The following is a 19,769-nucleotide window of genomic DNA, read 5'->3' as shown; positions in this document are numbered from 1 at the left end:
TGGCAGGACTACAATAGTTCCTATTTGTATGATATATAATGTATGTAAAAAGAGTAGAAATTCTATAACTGTAATTATGTTTCACTTTTAAACTATATCCACACATTAAAATTTATATAGGAGGGTAAAATACATAGCCAGTCATCTATTTGTCCTTGTAGAAGCATAACTTTAAAATACAAATGAAGCAAAATAAAGCAACCCTCTGCTTTCTTTTGAATGGGGTATTTGTCCTTATTGGGGCTACATCCCAGAAAGGAGGCTATACCTTCCTTCACCAATTTATTTTAAATGTATTAAATTCTGAGATCAGTTCATTTATTCATTTGTTTGAGAATAATAAACATTTATTGTATATCTGCTATTTGTCTGTCCTGCACGCTATATTCTTGAGATAGAAAGGCAAATAATGTATAGTCATGTACATTCAGGTTGCTTGCAGTTGGGGAACAAATAGATACATGTGCAGCTAAGAAGTTAAACCATATAAAATTGCCATTTTTGTAGATCAGAATGATTAATGTCTCAATTTCAGTAGGTTTAATCTGATACAAAACAATGGAAAAAATCCCATGAGGTAAGTTCAAAGTACTTTTAGAACACAGAGATTGAAATAGTGTTTCTGCATTACTTTCTGTCATATGTTTTTTATAAAATATTCCTTCAAATATCAGATTTGATTCATGTCTAAAAATGAAAGATACCTCTTAAAAAATAGTAGTTACATCTTTTAGCATAAAAACTTGTATGAATGTGTATATTTATTAGTCTCCTAATAACAAGAACATAATGGTACTTTGACAGGAAATAATTTGTTAAAATAGTATTTAGTGCATAACTGGAAAGTAGCACAATTAATTTCTATATTTTGAAATGTTTGAATTACAAAAATACAAGAGACCCTGGCACTTAAACTACTCTTTTGGCACCTCTGGCTCAGGTTTTATTCTTTTTGTTTTTTTGCCTCAGGTTTTGACAGCAGTGACTGATCTGTAAAGGATTTACTGGAAAACGTTGGCAAGGCTACTTAGCTTTGTGTATCTTATTTTCTCTCCTTGTTTTCCTGAATTTCAAGCAAAATTGCAAAAGCTTGTTTTTAACCAATCTGCTTAATGTGAAAGGTGAATAGATTAGTATGACGATCTATCTGAAAGTGACTAATGGGCTTTTTACTTTCAGAACTCATCAATACTCTGATTGCAGATGGTTTTCCTGAAAGTTACAGCTGTAGAAAGAAGATGAGAATTTCCTTAAATACACAGAAATGATTCTGAGCTACACTTATGAAAGTGAGGATGGAAAAAAAGAGTTCTTGATCATTCCTGATCCCATCACAGTGTGTTTCTCTTTAATCTCTTTATTCATGAAAGAAACCTACTTTGTTCTTTAAATTAAACTATCCCCAGATTAATAGCCATTTAATTGAATATTTTTTAGCATTTTTGGAACTAAATTTCATAATGTTCCAATCATAAAATAATCATTTTATTTTTTTGTCCTTATGCATGATTTTCATGGTCTTTTACTTAAGTACTTTTAATCAAGTTTCCACTAAGTCATTGTATGTGTGTGTGATATGTATGCTTGAGGAGTGTGTGAGAGAAAGAGAGAGGGAAAAGTGAGGTCCCTTAAGTGTTGCCAGTGTTTCATTTCCTTCGGTTTTGAACCCAGGTTTCCTGAATTGCAAGCAGTCTCCTGCATTGCAGGTGGATGCTTTACCAACTAAGCCACCAGGGAAGCCCTTTTAACTATATTATCAACTAAATAATTCATTTTTCAAGATTAATCAATTTTACTTACAATGTGCTTAGCTAAATTTTGCTGGATATATCACTTTTTGTTGACTGTGTATTAAAGTATAAATGGTATTTTTGAAAAGTAAAACCATTATGCAGGTGAATAATCAAGTGATGTGTTAATATCAACAACATGAATTCATCTCAACATCATACAGCTTAAATTCATTTAATTTGGCACACTTCTCTGATGTCACTGTGGTTCTTCTATTAAATTTAGCAAACATGATCTATCAGTTGGTATTTATTTAATAGTCATGTATTGAGATCTGGGAAAAGAGTATCTGTAAGGTATTTGGACTTTCCATAGCAAGGAATTTATGAAAATTATGGTGTAATTTTATTATTTAGACTGATTTACTTCTCCGTGATTCTTCTTGAAACCTATTTTTAATGGACAATTTTATAGTAAAAAAAAAAAAAAAAGAAGGCATTTGGGTAAAATTTTGTGTAAACAAAAGTCAACAAAAAAAAGTATGAAGCATTGAAACCCAAATTGACAAGTGTACCACGATGTATCTCTCTAAACAGTCAAGTTCATGAACAACAGGGAAAGACTAAGAAATGGTTACCAAAACTGACTAAGGAGATACGACAACTGAATGTAGTATATCCCAGATCAGACCCTGGAACAGAAGAAAGGGCATTAGTGTAAAAACTGATGAAATCTGAATAAAGCATGGAAGTTAGGTAAGAGTAACTACTAGGATTGGTTTCTTAAATTTTGACAAAGGAGCTTTGGTGATATCAGATGTTTAATGTTAAAGGAACTGGGTGATACAGATAGGGACTCTCTGTAGTATCTTCTTTTCTGAAAATAAAAAATAATTTGGAAATTTAAAATTTATTAAAATATATGGGTCAAAAAATTAAAGTTTTAAAATTGTTTCCAAACTTAACCAACATTAGATTCAAATCTCATGCAACAATACCAGTCTTAACAGCACAAAGCAATTCAATTTTGTCTTTGTGTCTGGAGCAGTTTCATATACGATCTCATTTTACCCTTCCCATAGCTTTGTGGTATAAAAAGAGCAAATTAGGAAGGAGAACATTTCCAGTACAAGGTCACTTAAATGTTAGGTCATTTTTTTTTTCTAAGTCACACTTTAACTAGTTATCCCTGGGGATTTGAAAGAGGTCACATTCATTGCAGAGTAGAATCTGCCCTACTCTGTTTATTTAAGAAGGGTCAACATTCAGATTTATTCAGGGAGGGTTCCCATCTACCTTGGCTTACTTCATGCTTTTAAATTACCAGCAGAAGCAAACCTAGATAAGGACTTGGGAAATGGGACAGAGGGCCAAGAATACTGAATTTGGGATTTGGAAAAGACAGTTTTGAGCCAGTCGTAGACCTGATTAAATGTCATGATCTGAATTTATCTACTTGAGCTTTCAAATATTTCCCAGTGAAACTGAGATTAACAAGAACTTGAAATTTCACCATCCAGCCTTCCCCAAAGACTTTCAAAGCTGCTACAGAGGCATGCTGTACAAGCCATCAGTCAACCATACTCTGAGTGCTTAAGATTAGCCATTTGGGCCAAAACTTGTGTTTACAAGGCTAATCATTATCTATCTTTAGTTCATTTTCCTTATTAAAGGAAAAATATTAATGCTCTTCTTGAAAGCAGATCATTATTGAAGAGTGGTTATGATTTAGGTACATGGGACCATTACTTGTCTGATAATTCCTGTGTCCCAATTTGTGAACACTGTCTCAAGTATAAGATCATCAAAATTATGTTCTTTGATCATAATGAAATGAACTTAGATATTAATTAAAAATACAGTTTTAAAAAGCACAAGCTTTGGGGCCAAATAATATTCACTTTGAAAGACTTGGAATTGAAAGGAGATTAAGGGAAGTTACCAAATACTCAGATTGTAGGTAGAGCTTAACAATGCTGAATGGAAAAAGTAGTAAGCACAATAAAGACCTTAGTAGTGCTTGTCAAATTGTTTGTGGTAAAGGACCAGCTTCATTAAATTTCTAATGAGTCACAGGCCTATTAGACCATAAAATGCAATAAAAATAATTATTAGTAAAACAAAGTGTAAAAAGGCAAGGATATACAAAATATAGGTCAATTTTTTTATTATTAGATTCCAAAGGCATATAATTACATTTGAATAAATATAATCATCACATACAAAATATAGGAAAAATGTTTCTACACTAATTCTTATTTTTTTTGCTTATCATAATGCTCACTTGTAACAAAAAATCGGGGGATCAGCATTCTAAGTCACACTGATTTACAGCGTGATGCCATTTATACAATTTAAAAATGCATAGCACAAAAGGATATGTACAAATAAAGAAACACATCAAGTCTGTTACAGTGGTTGTTTATTATAAGGAGTAAAGAGAAGAAAAGGAGATTTGAATGAAAGAGACTCAATAAATCAGAGTGACCTGACACAGATGTGTGTGAATGGTGTGCTAGAAGTATGACTAATTCAACTTCGGGGTGCCCAGATGGTGCAGTGGTAAAGAATCTGCCTACCAATGAGGGTTCCATCCCTGGGTTGGGAAGATCCCCTGAAGGAGGAAATGGCAACCCACTCCAGTGTAGTTTTGCCTGGAAAAGTCCATGGACAAAGAAGCCTGGTGGGGTTGCAGTCCATGGCATCGCAGAGTCCAAACATGACTGAGCAACTGAGCACAACTCAATTTCTGCCTCTGGGACACACACACACACACACACACACACACACACACACAAAAGGTATATGAAATAGTCTTTCCCACACTCTAGGTCTCTTTATCCTTAGCTTATATTTTCCCAGATAATCACGATGGTGTGATCACTGACCTAGAGCCAGACATCCTGGAATGTGAAGTCAAGTGGGCCTTAGAAAGCATCACTAAAAACAAAGCTAGTGGAGGTGATGGAATTCCAATTGAGCTATTCCAAATCCTGAAAGATGATGCTGTGAAAGTGCTGCACTCAATATGTCAGCACGTTTGGAAAACTCAGCAGTGGCCACAGGACTGGAAAAGGTCAGTTTTCATTCCAATCCCAAAGAAAGGCAATGCCAAAGAATGCTCAAAATACCACACAATTGCACTCATCTCACATGCTAGTAAAGTAATGCTCAAAATTCTCCAAGCCAGGCTTCAGCAATATGTGAATCGTGAACTTCCTGATGTTCAAGCTGGTTTTAGAAAAGGCAGAGGAACCAGAGATCAAATTGCCAACATCCGCTGGATCATGGAAAAAGCAAAAGAGTTCCAGAAAAACATCTATTTCTGCTTTATTGACTATGCCAAAACCTTTGACTGTGTGGATCACAATAAACTGTGGAAAATTCTTCAAGAGATGGGAATACCAGACCACCTGATCTGCCTTTTGAGAAATCTGTATGCAGGTCAGGAAGCAACAGTTAGAACTGGACATGGAACAACAGATTGGTTCCAAATAGGAAAAGAAGTTTGTCAAGGCTGTATATTGTCACCCTGTTTATTTAACTTATATGCAGAGTACATCATGAGAAACACTGGGCTGGAAGAAACACAAGCTGGAATCAATATTGCCGGGAGAAATATCAATAACCTCAGATATACAGATGACATCACCCTTATGGCAGAAAGTGAAGAGGAACTCAAAAGCTTCTTGATGAAAGTGAAAGTGGAGAGTGAAAAAGTTAGCTTAAAGCTCAACATTCAGAAAACGAAGATCATGGCATCCGGTCCCATCACTTCATGGGAAATAGATGGGGAAACAGTGGAAACAGTGTCAGACTTTATTTTTCTGGGCTCCAAAATCACTGCAGATGGTGACTGCAGCCATGAAATTAAAAGACGCTTACTCCTTGGAAGGAAAGTTATGACCAACCTAGATAGCATATTCAAAAGCAGACACACTACTTTGCCAACAAAGGTCCGTCTAGTCAAGGCTATGGTTTTTCCTGTGGTCATGTATGGATGTGAGAGTTGGCCTGTGAAGAAAGCTGAGCACTGAAGAATTGATGCTTTTGAACTGTGGTGTTGGAGAAGATTCTTGAGAGTCCCTTGGACTGCAAGGAGATCCAACCAGTCCATCCTAAAGGAGACCAGTCCTGGGTGTTCATTGGAAGGACTGATGCTGAAGCTGAAACTCCAATACTTTGGCCACCTCATGCGAAGAGTTGACTCATTGGAAAAGACCCTGATGCTGGGAGGGATTGGGGGCAGGAGTAGAAGGGGATGACAGAGGATGAGATGGCTGGATGGTACTACCGACTCGATGGACGTAGGTTTGGGTTAACTCTGAGAGTTGGTGATGGACAGGGAGGCCTGGCATGCTGTGATTCATGGAGTCACAAAGAGTCAGACACCACTGAGTGACTGAACTGAACTGAATCCAATTGAGTCTGTAATTATATCTCTTGTTTTATTTCTTAAGCTATGAGTTTGAGCAAGCTTCATGAGTTGGTGATGGACAGGGAAGCCCACTGCAGTCCATGGGGTCTCAAAGAGTTGAACACGACTGAGCGACTGAACACTTCAGTGTTCACCACTGAATATTAATAACCAGACAAGGAAAATTTTGAAATTCATCTGTTTATCTCTATCTAATTGAATTTTAAATGAGCTACAGAACTATTGATAATTTGTGGTTTTTCTCAGTTACTCAATCTGTCCAGCTCTTTGTGACCCCATGGACTGTAGCCCACAAGACTCCTCTGTCCATGGGGATTCTCCAGGCAAGAATCCTGGAGTGGCTTGCCAATTCTCTCCTCCAGTGGATCTTCCCAACCCAAGGATCAAACCTCCATCTCCTGTGGTTTCTGCATTGGCAAGTAGATTCTTTACCACTGAGCCACCTGGTAAACAAAACTAACAATATTTTGTTTGTAAAGACCTGGGCTCCATTCCTGGGCTGGTAAGACCCCCTGGAGGAGGGCATGGCAACTCACTCCAGTATTCTTGCCTGGAGGATCCCCATGGATAGAGGAGCCTGGTGGGCTATAGTCCATGGAGTGGCAAAGAGTTGGACACTAAGCACAGCAAATAACAGGACAAACAGTGAAGAGGTATAAAGTGAAGTTGCTCCGTCGTGTCTGACTCTTTACAAACCCACTGACTGTAGCCCACCAGGCTCCTCCATCCATGAGAATCTCCAGGCAAGAATACTGGAGTGGGTTGCCATTTCCTTCTCCAGGGGAATCTTCCTGACCGAGGGATCAAACCTGGGTGTCCTGCATTGTAGGCAGACACTTTACCATCTGAGCTATCATGGAAGCCCGTGAAGAGGTATAGAAGAAAGTCAGAAGCCCCTTCCCATCAATCAACCCTGAATTACCCAACATGCAGACCATGTATGTACTCTGGACACTCCAAAAACAGGGGCTCCAAATGTTTATGAAAAAATGTTATAATTGATATTTTAGGAGAAGCATTGGAAAAGTGATCATGAGAAAATCAGAAACTTTTGGACTTGTTTATATTTATTTTGTTTAGTATTTTATTAAATTTTATAGATCAGTTGGAGGAGAACAAATATATACAAATAATGCATGTATGTCGAGACTACATTCTACTCAAGATGTATATGCATATGTACTTTTACATACTTCTCATTGTAAAGTTGCTTTTCATGTTAAAGCATATTATTTAGTAAATGCTTCTAGGTTGATACAGAGATATTATACTTATGAAACATTGTATTCATTCCAATCATTGTACTAATAAATCACCTTGCTTGTTCATTTTTCCAATGTTAATATTTTCTAAATTTCCCACTGCTATTAAGTATTTATTTAGTATTTAAATAATTATTTACATTTCTGCATAGAGCTATTTTCTTTTTCAAAAATAATTTTCTTCAGATAAATCACTGGAGTGATATTGTTATACTAAAACTTATTTATGTTCACATAACTGTTTTATAATCAAATAGCTCACCCAAAGGATTTTAATATTCTCAAGGGTAGATTGTATGCATTCTGCATTTAGAGGTGGTTTGGAGCATGATGAGCTGGAAACAGGTAAGGTTGGGAGCATGTTGAATACAAGAAGGAGGCAATTGTCATTATCCTGGCAAGAGATACGTTTCCCAACTAGAATGCTGGCAGTGAGTATAGAGAAGGAAATGAATATAGTAAATATGCAGAAGGTAGATTTGACAGACTTGATGATGTAGGGAGGGAGGAATAAGGAAGACTTACTCCTTGTTTCTGGAACTTGAGAACTAGATGGAATAGAACGGTATTGGGAGAAAGGAGGGTGCTACCATGGCCAGCACAGGGGCTAGTACAATGAGGGCAGTCAATAAATAGTTGAAAGAATGCTTCATGCATACATGAATGAGGGCTACAGACAATGAATGTTGTTACTATTTCTCCAAAGTCTCCCAAGTATTTGATTGTATACCTATAAGTTGACTTACTGTTTATCTCTTCAATAGGATGCTTTTAAAATCAGGATTCATGAAAACAAAGAAGTGAGAGAATTAGGAAAGAAATTGTGAAAGGGAAGGCAATCCAAAGTCAGTCCTCAGGACTTCAGAACAACCAGATCTTCCCCTGCCTAAAATCAGTCACTTTTCATAGTCAACCTTATACCAGCTTATGTAGACGCAGCTATTCCTTACAGAAACTGGAGATTCTTGATCTCTGGCTATTGCAATAATGGCTTCATTCCACTCAACTTGTTCAGCAGTGAGGGGCTGGGCAGATTGCTCCCTGGAGCCCTCTGCTCTGAGTTGCAGTTCTCTCTGAGGGCCCACATATGGCCACAGGAGCCTGGAGCTCAAGGGCTTTGCTGAGAGAATCCCCAGACAGCCTTTTCTCCAGCTGCACTTCAGGTACCATAAACTGTTGTGTGATTGTGACTTGTGTTTATGTTTTTATATCAAACTTTGTCATTTGGGGTTATGTATTTTTCTGTATTTGTCTTATAAACCCTGGAGGGCAAAAGCCATGATTTCTATTTCCTTTGTAATTCCCCAAAGTGAAAGTGAAGTCACTCAGTCGTGTCCCACTCTTTGCAACCCCATGGACACCAGGCTCCTCCGTCCATGGGATTTTCTAGGCAAGAGTACTGGAGTGGGTTGCCATTTCCTTCTCCAGGGAACTCACCGACCCAGGGATCGAACCCAGGTCTGCCACATTGTAGACAAACGCTTTACCGTCTGAGCCACCAGGGAAGTCTTAAGAGCCAGGTAATGTTTAGCAAAAAGTGAGGACTAAGCAACTACTGATGATTGCCTAACTGTATTAAATGAAGGAAAGTGATGGTTTTTAATGGTCAATAAAAGGTACCACATATCTAGTCTTAGGAAACAAAATATTTATTGAAATGGTATGTAGATAAATTATCACCGGCATAAAACTGTTAGTGGAGTTCTCAACATGGGTTCTTTTTACTTTTAAAGTGAAGTGAGGCTTTGCAAGTCCATTGTCCCATAGGAAAAATATTATCTTTTTCTTTTCAGATAAAGTTCTTTAAAAAAGTAAATCACTTTTGAAATGGTCTTTTATACGTCTCCAGCCTATGATCAAAACAAAAAATACATTAAAAAGATATAATTATCTCCATTAAAAAAGAATAATTAAATAGGAATGATTGAGAGGTAATGAAATACCTAGGCATTTGAATTCCTAAAGTCTGCTCCTGTTATATTAGTATATACTAAACTATTTTTAAAATAATTTAAAAAATCACCAAGACCCAATTATGTGTGATCATTAAAATACAAAATATGAAAAAAATGCAAAATATCACAATGAATTTATTATATATTTAGGAAATAAGCTAAAATATTATCTCATCAAATAGACAAATTTATAATAACTCTGTGTTTAGTAACTTGGGAATACAGTCCAAAGTGAGTTTTAATTGCCATTCAGAGCTAAATATCCTTAAAGAAAGACTTAAAATTAATAAATACGGTAAGAGAAAACGAGAAGAAAATTTCAGGAAAGTTTCTGAAACTTTGTGTGTTAACAGAATGAACAGCTCAGGGCAAAATGACTTAGTCATATTCTATTTCAACGTGATGTTCTACTCCGACCTGTTTGGCTCCCCCCAGTTGGTGCTGCTGTCCTTCTCCGATGGCAAGTCTGTTAAGTGGGATTATCTTCATGGTGGTTTTCTTCATGGAATACCACCGGGATTTCCATGTGGCCCAAATAATGCCATTATCATAACCATTAGGAGTAGATGTTTTTGAGTAAGTGCCACCTGAAACAAACCATAGATCTGTGTATCACCACTCCCGAATCTCCTCCCCGAAGAAAGTCCATAAAGAGCTGTCTGTTATGAAGTGCACTGTCAATTACATCAGATTTATAGTGCTATCTACTAACTGAAAACATCCATAGAGACTCAAATTCTTGATTTACAATTGACATAAACTTATTATTAAACAAACTTTACATCTGTATCGTGTTTTCTGGCCACACTCATAAGTTAAATGTATTCACTGCTAACAGGGCTAGAGCCCCGCATTTCCCTAATTGGTCTCTCTCCCTAAGCTAAGTCATGCTAGTTTCTGCTATTATGGACCCTCTTCCTGAAAACAGGTTAGAATGGCAGTCATAATTCCTCATCAGTTGGATTCAGGTCATCTGAAATCACAATTTTACTGGAAAATATTGGGCTTCCCAGGTGACACAGTGGTAAAGATCCCGCCTGCCAATGCAGAAGACTTAAGAGATTTGGGTTTGATCTCTGCATCAGGAAGATCCCCTGGAGGAGGGCATAGCAACCCACTCCAGTACTCTTGCCTGGGCACCTTCCTTGAGAATTTTTTCTAATTACATGGTTTTTTGGTGCAAAGATAAGTTAGGTTTCAAAAACATATTGTGAAAACCGAAAGGTAAAGGTATGTAGTTTTAAGTCATTAAGTCATTTAAGAGAGGATTCCAAGTCACCTCTTGGCTAGGACAGTGCCCTGAGAAGGTAAGACTGCCATTTTCTTGGGTGAGGACTTCCCCATGCATACCTGTTGGGGTATTCCAATAGTTTGTCAGTAAGTAAAACCAGTGCTCAGAACTACTCCAGCCTTAGGGCAAACTATAGCTTGCCCTCCCCCTGTGGTAAAATAAGCATCTACACTCCTCAGGCTGGATTCTTTTCCAACTTTCACGGACCTGTAGACTCTCCAAGATATCCCTGCCTTTCACTTAATTCCTCTAGACACTGTTCACTGATTCCATTTGACACACAGCTCATGGGAAGCTGAGCCAGGCTACTGTGTTAACAGCATAGACATGGCAATGTTAGTCCATCCAGATAATATATAGGGTAAGACTAGAGGAGACACCATAACCCAAAGTATCAACCTTGATGGAAGCATCATGAATATCACTGCATAGTTTGCAGCAGGTGGATTTCCTATAGAGGGGCTAATTTCAGGTATAAGCTAGAATTATCCAATTCTGGCTTAAAATAAAGAACTATATAGCAAGCTCCCAATATCTTTACTAATTATTTCTTCCTTATATTTACTTTTATAAAAATATAGATCATACACAAATTCATGTATTAAGAAAGAAAGCCATACCTTGATAATAAACTCCATTGAGGTGGCCAGCGTGACATTTGTTCATCCACCAACCAGATCCATCCTGTTCAGCACAGTTGCCATCATACTTATCATTGTCACTGTCCCAAGTACTGAACTGCATGCCATTATGGGATGTGAAAAACTTGTCACTAGAATCATCGCCAAAATCGTAGCCATCAAATGCATCTCCAGCATCTCCACCAATGAAGTAAGCATATGTCAGGCGGTATTTGTCATTTTCACCTGTCACCTTGAATGAAGCATAATCTGCAGTGCTACAAAGAAGGAATAGAGATCTTAAACCCTGAGCCTTATAAGTCATCTCAGAAGTTCCTTCTTTCATAGGACAATTGTTAGGAATTTTAAACTTTGCTTCATAAGTCTGAAATGTGGTCACCGAACAAAATTTTTCACAAATCTGGCATGGGATAACAGGTGTGGGGAACAGTCTCAAGGTCATCAGCACCACCCAGGATGGGTCTAGAAGCTTTCAGGACATCCAAGGGAAAACTAAAAACTTCAGCTATCCTGAATGCTTTTTGCCTATAGTATCCTAATAGCTAACCCAGATATATAGATGAACCTAATTTCGCATTTTCCACTTTTATCTCAGTACGTAACATGTACACACAGTTCTCATAAACCACATTAATTATCTGAAAGTGAGTGACCATTAATTAATACAGCAAGCTGAAAGGAACTATAGTTCCACTAGCCACTCATACTGTCTAGAGGGTTTTTTCTTTCTGAAGGAAATGTGGGAGTGGCAAGGAGAATTTCCTTGAGCATCACATAAAAGGAGTGATTCCTGTGTAGCCTACAAAACATGAACTGTAGGGTCAGAGAGAGATTCTCCCCTGGAAAATAATTGTACATGAAAGCCAGAATTCTATGGAGTGCAGGGAAGAATGGGCCTTGGTGCATAAACAGAGATTTCTAGAAAACATTGAGCTTCCCTGATCTCCAGGACTTAGGAAATGGAGGATGTTCTCATAGGAGAAGGTCTACTGACCATGGTATTATACTTTCTGGTTAAAAATTTTAAAAGTGAAAATATACATTTGGGCACAGACTATATTTCATCATGTCATAGACATAACAAGAGGGCTGGATATTGTTTTCAATTTCTATGAGGTATACAACACTTAAAGTGTCCAGACAGCTCTGTGCATAGAAGGAACTCCAGCTCACCAAAGGTGGCAGCTGATTTCATTGTAAGGTAGCTCCTGGATTTGATTGACTGGATTTGATTCCCAGTCATTAAACACTGAGAAATCTGAAAAAGCTAGATTACTTTCCATCCAGGATAGCAGCTTAAGATGGTGGGTTATAAGAGGTGAACTACCTGAGTTTAAATCCAATGAATGCAAGCTTGGAAAAGTTAATCTGTAAAATGGAATTAATAATAATTCCAGCCTCATGAGCTATTTGGATTTAAGTTATCATTTCATGTGCAATTTATGGTACATAAATGCTCAGGAAATATTAGCTATTGTTTTGTATGATTCCAGGATAAGTGGATTATACCAAAACACTCAGATCCTGCCTGAATGGGACCTAGCAGCTTGTACTGCCCAAGAGCCAAACTGACTTCTGGGGAACATAGTTGAATGTGCTCTTCACATCTGTCAGACTGTTTTCCCCATTATTCTGCTGAGAGCTAGAAAGTGCATACTCCAGGGTGTCTCTACAACAAAAGTTAGAAGTCCTTCTTGATAGTACCTGGTTCTGCCATTCCAGTCCTCCAACTGTATTCTTAATACATAAGGGATGGTAGACTGTGTGCTTATCAAATGAATCTTCTCATTTCCCAGCCAAAATTCTGTGTTTCCAGTAGGAGACAGATGTCCAAACCCTTCTTTATATTGAATCCAGTTTTTCTTGAAATCCAGACTGCCATCAAGCCTCTAATTACACAATTGCACAGGCAAAAGGAGAGAATGTATTATCAGTGCGCATAAGGAAAACATCATAGCCATTTTGTCCAAAATATGGAGGCTATGATTTCATCATTTACCAAGTGACCCTGGGCTAGCTGCCTAAGTTTGCTCACCTGTCTCTTAAATAGGAATAATGATGCTTACTTCTCAGGATAGTTTCAGGGATTACACCAGAGAATGTAAAAGTACCCAAGAAGAAGGCCTGGCACATGATAAATTGTAATCTAGTAGTAGTTTTAAAAAGACTCCTAGAGGACTTCAGAACATCAGCTTGATGTTGCTGATTCTTGTACTGATGGTTGAAAAGGTCAGCCTATTTATTGCTCAACCTGTGTCTACCAGCTAAGCTCCCATCACTCACTTGCTCTGAGTGCCCCCTGCAGCCTTAGCTGTAACAATGGTCAAAGGTAAACAGACTGCAAGAGGATTTGCAGTGGATGCCTGGGGCTGGCAAAGGCTACAGAGGGGCCTGGTCATGGAACAGCCTGACTGCATCCTCTGGGGGACACCATCTTCTGGCGATGGGCAGCCCTGGGTCTTGATGTAAATATCAAGAGGTCCCTCTGTCACTATGAGACTGTGATCATGTGCCATCATGAATCTCCTATAGCAGGGCCAGCATAGTAGAGAACCTATCTCAGTACAGAGTGAAATCAGACTATATCCTGACTCTGTTACTTATTAGTCACGTGACCTTGGGCAAGTTATTTAGCCTCTTGTGCCAAGTTTCCTTCTCTGTAAACAGGAATAAGCAGGCCAAAACTACCACAAAGGAAAGTTGTGAGTGTCATTGAATTAATGCTTACAAGGTGCTTGGAGAAGTATCTGGCATATGGCAGAACAATTAGGTGTCTATTAAATACACAGGGTGAGGGAAAAATACCTTCTGAAACACAGTCCATCCATTTCCAGACCCATCAATTTCACAGTAGACTAAGAACTGCTGCTTAGCTTTCAGAGGTCTGATAAAGTAAAGTCCACTCTCTTTGGCCCCCTTATTGGCAACATCTTGGCAATCTGAAAAAGAAGAAATTTTTATGGTGGTTTGAAATCCAGGTAAGATTGTGTCAGCCTTGAAATTTTTAAAATGTCAGAAACTATTCATATCCTGAGAAGTATTTTCTTATTTCTCAATCATTATTTCTTTCAAAGTAAATTTTCAGCTACTCAAGAAAAGTCTAAGCAATTAGACTGTTTATATTTAATGGCTAGACACTGTCCAGTGTATTTGTATACATTATAATACATACACTCTCCTTTACTTTTTATATCTGCTCTGATGAACTTAATCTCAATAGAAACCTTTCACTTACCTCTCCCAGTTACATCATGTATTTTCACTGTATCTTGACAAGGCTCTTGACAGTTTGCTTCAAGCTGGACCACTTTATCTCTTAGGTTAACGATTTTTTGACTATTTGAGTTATATATTTCTTGCAAAAATCTACAAGCAAAATAATAAGATAACAGATTATTCTTTTCAGACGAATAATGTTGTATATTCTTTTAAAAATACCGCCTTATTTTCTCAAGAATTATTTCCTGACAAATTACTCTATTCTTGGAAAAAGTTTAAAATGATACTAATAAATTGAGGTGAATTAAAATTCTAAGCTTTTTGGAAAAGAAAATAACAAAGTCCTTGCCAATAAACCATATCACTGTAAGTGATCATTCTGATTTTTGTTTCTGCATAAAAAGCAACAGATAATAAAGTACATAAGTGATGAGCCTGTTTAAGACAACCTGCTGATTATTCTTAGGACAAGATTCTTAGGGAAGGAAAAGCTCTGTTTAGAAATTCACACATGCTAAAGCATTATTCCTTTTCACTTGTGGATTTAACTGAAGATCTACTTATGGACTTCAGTCTATAACTTACACGGGAAAAGTATCTGGGGGATTATCTTACATAAAATAAAACAACAGACATTTTCCCCTTCTTCTTAATGTTTCTGTTTACACAACTTCAGAAAAAAGCTAGGGAAAGTGAGAAATGCTGCTTTTGTAGTTCCTCACAGGACTACTTGTCCATATTCCGAAATGATAGAGAGCTATTACACACATAGACTGTTGTCTCTGAGGTTCTGGATAGACAAACTATTTGACCACTTTTTTCTCTATTGCATCTTGGACATTTTCTGCACTATAGTCTCCTTCAGTCTCAACGATGGGCAATAATAATGCAAATCATAATGCCAATAATGATAATAATAGTATCCCTCTGATACCAAAAAAGGTGATAAATCCCTTCTGGGCCACTTCTCCTCAGCCACCATTTATCTCAACTTCTTCTGCTACTTTTAGAATAATTTAGGATAAAAATTGAGGAAGAAACTAAAATTGTGTCTGAGACCCAATGTTTGGAAAGTCTACAAGGTCCTGGGAAGTTGTTAACAGAGACGTTTTGCCTTCAAGAGAAGGGAGGACAACACATAATTGCAGGTTCCACACAGCAGGTGGTATTTCAATGTTTGTCACACAAACTTGTCTCTTAAGGCAAGTTCTTTTTTTTCTGCTCTTTCAATATAATTTACCAAGATCATTCCTATGTCTCTGCTCACAAATTCCTCACCACCCATTTGTTGACATATTTATAAAAAGAATTTTATTTTCAACACTCAAATGCCCATCAGTTTGAATTTATGTTGTAAGACAAATGGGAGTGACAACAAACAGTTTGGTAAATATGGGCACAAGGCATTTGAAGACGTCTAAAGCATCTTTCTCTCACATGATCATTAAAAAGTGATCACAATCCAATGCAACTCGTATTACCTACTTCCATCCCTTTCAAGATGGTCAGGCATCATACCAGTTAGATACTACAGCTAGAAAAAGATAAAAAGATTACTTCTACCAAAGCTTGGCATACTGAATAAACCCCAGCTCAGTCTTGGAAAGCGAACTAAAACAAAAAAATGCTTACCGAATTGTTGATTCATGTGTTGATATCAGTGTTTCATATTTCATAATTTCTTCCATCATACTCTTGGAATTCTTGGTAGCACTCTCTATGTTATCTGTAATATGGGATCAGAGATAGAAAAATACATAAGCAAACAGAACCACTAAAATAACAGCAAAAGAACTTCGTAGATGACTCTCTCAGTCAGTGGCAGTTAGAGTCTCACTTGGCTTTGATGGTTGATCAGGGTTATAGCTGATTTGGATTGCTTTGACCAGCTCTCTGGCTTCTGATGTTTTGTTCTCAACCTGATATAAGATGCCTTCCAAAGTTCGTAGATCTTTGTCTACACTGGTTTGGTAATTATTCAGGAAATCTGCAATTCCACAGGTAGTTGGGCAATAACTACCCTGAAAATACAACAATAGTGTGATTAAAAATCCTGATAAATAAAAATAGGTAAAACCTAGACTATGTTTTTAAAATGTCTAAACTGGCAAATGATATTTGCTAAAGAATCTCTTATAAAGAATAAAAATTCCTCTGCCCAAGTCCAGTTCAAACACAGAGAGAAACATAAAAGCGACTTACAAATCTTTCATCTAAGATGCAGCAGTTGTCTCGGGTAGCAACATACTAGAGGAGGAAAATAGAGAAATTTCACTTGCTTATCAGATATTTTCTTATTTCTAAGCTTTCCGTTTAAAACAAATACATTTTGTAAACAGCACACTTACTGCCAGGCATGCTGAAGAAAGCAATGAAAGAATGTAGAAGATTACACTCGGAGGGTGCGAGGACCAACTCATGGTGTCGGCGGGCCCGGGGCTCCGAGCCTGGAATGTCAGAACTGTAACACTTGGGGCTTCAGTTGTCCCTTTATTTAAGCTCCAAGGACTGTAGGACAGCCAGTGGCTGAAGCCGATCACGGGGCCTTCTTACCAGAAGGGCGGAACATCTTTCCCGTCTCTTCCTCATCCTGGCCCCGGACCAATGTTCAGTCAGGTTCCTAGATTCTGCCCCCGGGTCTAAGCTCCTCCTTGCTGGCCCAGCTCAATGCTCCTCCCGGGAAGCCAACTCTCTGCAAAGGCTAGTGAAGCATTGACCGTCGCTAGGAGGAGGGAGAGGGGCCGGGAGGCTGCATGATGTAACCACTTCCAGGACAGATAGAGCAAACACACACACCGCTGACCTCGGCCAGGACAAACTGCCCCTGCCTTCAGATGGAGCCTGGTACTATAACCCAAATACCCCAAATTACCGCAAGTCAATTCTGAGACGGGGGGATGAGGGAACACCAGTATTTTTAACCTGTGCCAATGACAGGTGGAAACTTTGCCTTCCATCAGGTCTCAGTATGTCACTATTACCAGGAATGAATGCCTGACCCACTGCTTTGGCCATTTTCCTGTTTCAAAAATTGAAATATTAGTTTCAACTGTACAAAATAATAATTTGATATTTCTATATATTACAAAATGATCATCACAATATAGTTAGCATGGGTCAGCACACACAGTTGCAAAAAACTTTTTTTTCTTGCAATAAGAACTTTTAAGACCTACCCTCTTAGCAGCTTTCAAATATGTAATACAGTGCTCTTAACCATAATCACCATGCTGTACATTACATCCCCAGGACTTACTTACTTTAAAGCTTCAAGTCTGCATCTTTTGACACCCTTTACTCAGCTGTTGATTATTTTCGTAGATTCTCAGTTTGCAGTGGGCTTTTTTTTTTTTTTTTCCAGATGGTTGCCTGAGGACACATGCCCCCTTCATTTATTTTATTTTGTTAACCATTTAAAAATGTTGATTTATTCACTGGCTGCTCTGGGTCTTTTCTCTAGCTTCAGTAAGCGGGGGCTACTCTTTAGCTGCGGTGCATGGGCTTCTCATCTGGGTGGATTCTCTTGTGGAGCACAGGCTCTAGGGCACAAAGGCTTCAGTAGTTCCGGTGCATGGGCTTGGTAGTTGCAGCCCCCAGGCTCTGGAGCACAGGCTCAGTAGTTGTGGAGCACAGGCTTAGTTGCTCCGAAGCATGTGGGATCTTCCCGGACCAAGAATAGAACCTATGTCTCCTGCACTGGCAGGTGGATTCTTTACCACCGATTACCAGGGAAACTCATTTTTTTTTTTAAGTATAATTTACAATGTTGTGTTAGTTTCAGGTGTACAGCAAAGTGATTCAGTTTTATATATATATATTTATATATTTATATATATATATATACACACACACACACATATATAATTTAAAAATAATTTGAAAGTGTGTCTATATGTGTGTATGCATGTTCAGATTCCCACTATAGGTTGATATAAGAAATTGAATATAGCTCCCTGTCCTATACTATAAACCTTTGTTGGTTACCTATTTTATAAACAGTAGTGTGTATATATTAGTCCCAAACTCCTAATTTATTTCTCCCCTTCCTCCATCCCCTTTAGAACCCATACATTTGTTTTCTATATTTGTGAATCTATTTTTGTTTTGTAGCTAAGTTCATTTGTATCATTTCTTAGAATCTGCATACAAGTGATATCATATGTGTCTTTCGGGCTTACTTCACTTAGTAGAATAATCTCTAGACATTATTTCATTTTTCATGGCTGAGTAGTATCCCATTGTGTGCATATGCCACATCTTCTTTATCCACTCACCTGCTGATGGACAGTGTGATTGTTTTCATGTCTTGTCTATTATAAATAGTGCTGCTGTGAACATAGGGGTGCATGTATCTTTTCATATCGTGGTTTCCTCCAAATATATGCCCAGGAGTGGCATACATTTACATTCTCACCAACAGCGCAGTGAGCTTTTGAGCTCAGCCCCTCCCTTTGTCTAGAAGTATCAGCTGGTGTAGCAGCATACCTGCTGCAGATGGGAAACAAGTCAGGAGCCTATTTTGTTTTTCCTGAGGTTCCAGCTCGTTAGTTCAGAGTAAAGCCTGGCTACAGGAGGCAGGGGCTAGAAAAATCCATACCGCATATACTGACTAGGAGCGTAACTGGAGGAAATGGGGCAAAAACTAGGCAGGAGCTGTCCTTTTCACTCTGACCCTCAAGTTTCCTTGTGTATTGGGACAGTATGTTTATTATCTTCTCCAATTAATAATTTATAATTATGTACTATCATTATCCCTCCTTTTAATATCCCTCATTTCATTCTCTGAGACCAGCTTACTGCAAATTTTCATTATATATTTAGTGGGAGAAATACATCTAAATTGAGATAAATACTAATACTTCAATGTCTAATCCTAAATCTTTACAAAGAAATAATTGTTTTGACTTGAAAAAAAGATAAATGCTCCTACTGGGTAAATAATAATTATTGTAACAAAATGAATACATTAAAACCAGATGTGTTGCCTTTTCTTTCCTCCTTAATAGTTACCCTCTCTGATTTACCAATCATTGTCAATCACATCACCAAACATCAGCCAATTAAAGCCACACAGTCTTCTTTATCCTCCTGGTTTATTCATCTCATCAGTTGTTGAAGCTTATTGTTAAAACTGCTTTCTCATTGTCACTTCTGTTTTATTGCTGTTTTCTATTTCCATTGCCAATATCCTAAGAGGGCCAGTTTAGTTCTTGTCTAGACTGCAAATAGATGG

General features: G+C 37.8%; 1 protein-coding gene across 2 annotated transcripts; it reads right to left on the bottom strand.

The window, feature by feature from the left end:
* Window positions 1-9,056: 9,056 nt before the first annotated feature.
* FGG (fibrinogen gamma chain) lies at window positions 9,057-17,001 on the bottom strand. 2 transcript variants are annotated; one of them, NM_001434712.1, is made up of 10 exons: window positions 16,885-17,001; window positions 16,739-16,783; window positions 16,374-16,557; window positions 16,169-16,262; window positions 14,553-14,683; window positions 14,123-14,256; window positions 13,022-13,206; window positions 11,297-11,574; window positions 9,803-9,972; window positions 9,057-9,280 (listed from the first exon to the last, which is right to left on the bottom strand). In NM_001434712.1, exons 1-10 carry the CDS (start codon window positions 16,954-16,956, stop codon window positions 9,266-9,268), a joined length of 1,308 nt encoding a protein of 435 aa, NP_001421641.1. In that variant the 5' UTR covers window positions 16,957-17,001; the 3' UTR covers window positions 9,057-9,265. The 2 variants fall into 2 exon arrangements, with proteins under 2 accessions (NP_001421641.1, NP_776336.2); NM_173911.3 differs by having other exon boundaries at window positions 9,057-9,972.
* Window positions 17,002-19,769: the final 2,768 nt, after the last annotated feature.

Source organism: Bos taurus, chromosome 17, assembly GCF_002263795.3.
Source record: "Bos taurus isolate L1 Dominette 01449 registration number 42190680 breed Hereford chromosome 17, ARS-UCD2.0, whole genome shotgun sequence".
NCBI classification, from domain to species: domain Eukaryota; kingdom Metazoa; phylum Chordata; class Mammalia; order Artiodactyla; family Bovidae; genus Bos; species Bos taurus.
This window is presented reverse-complemented; position numbering and strand designations above follow the sequence as displayed.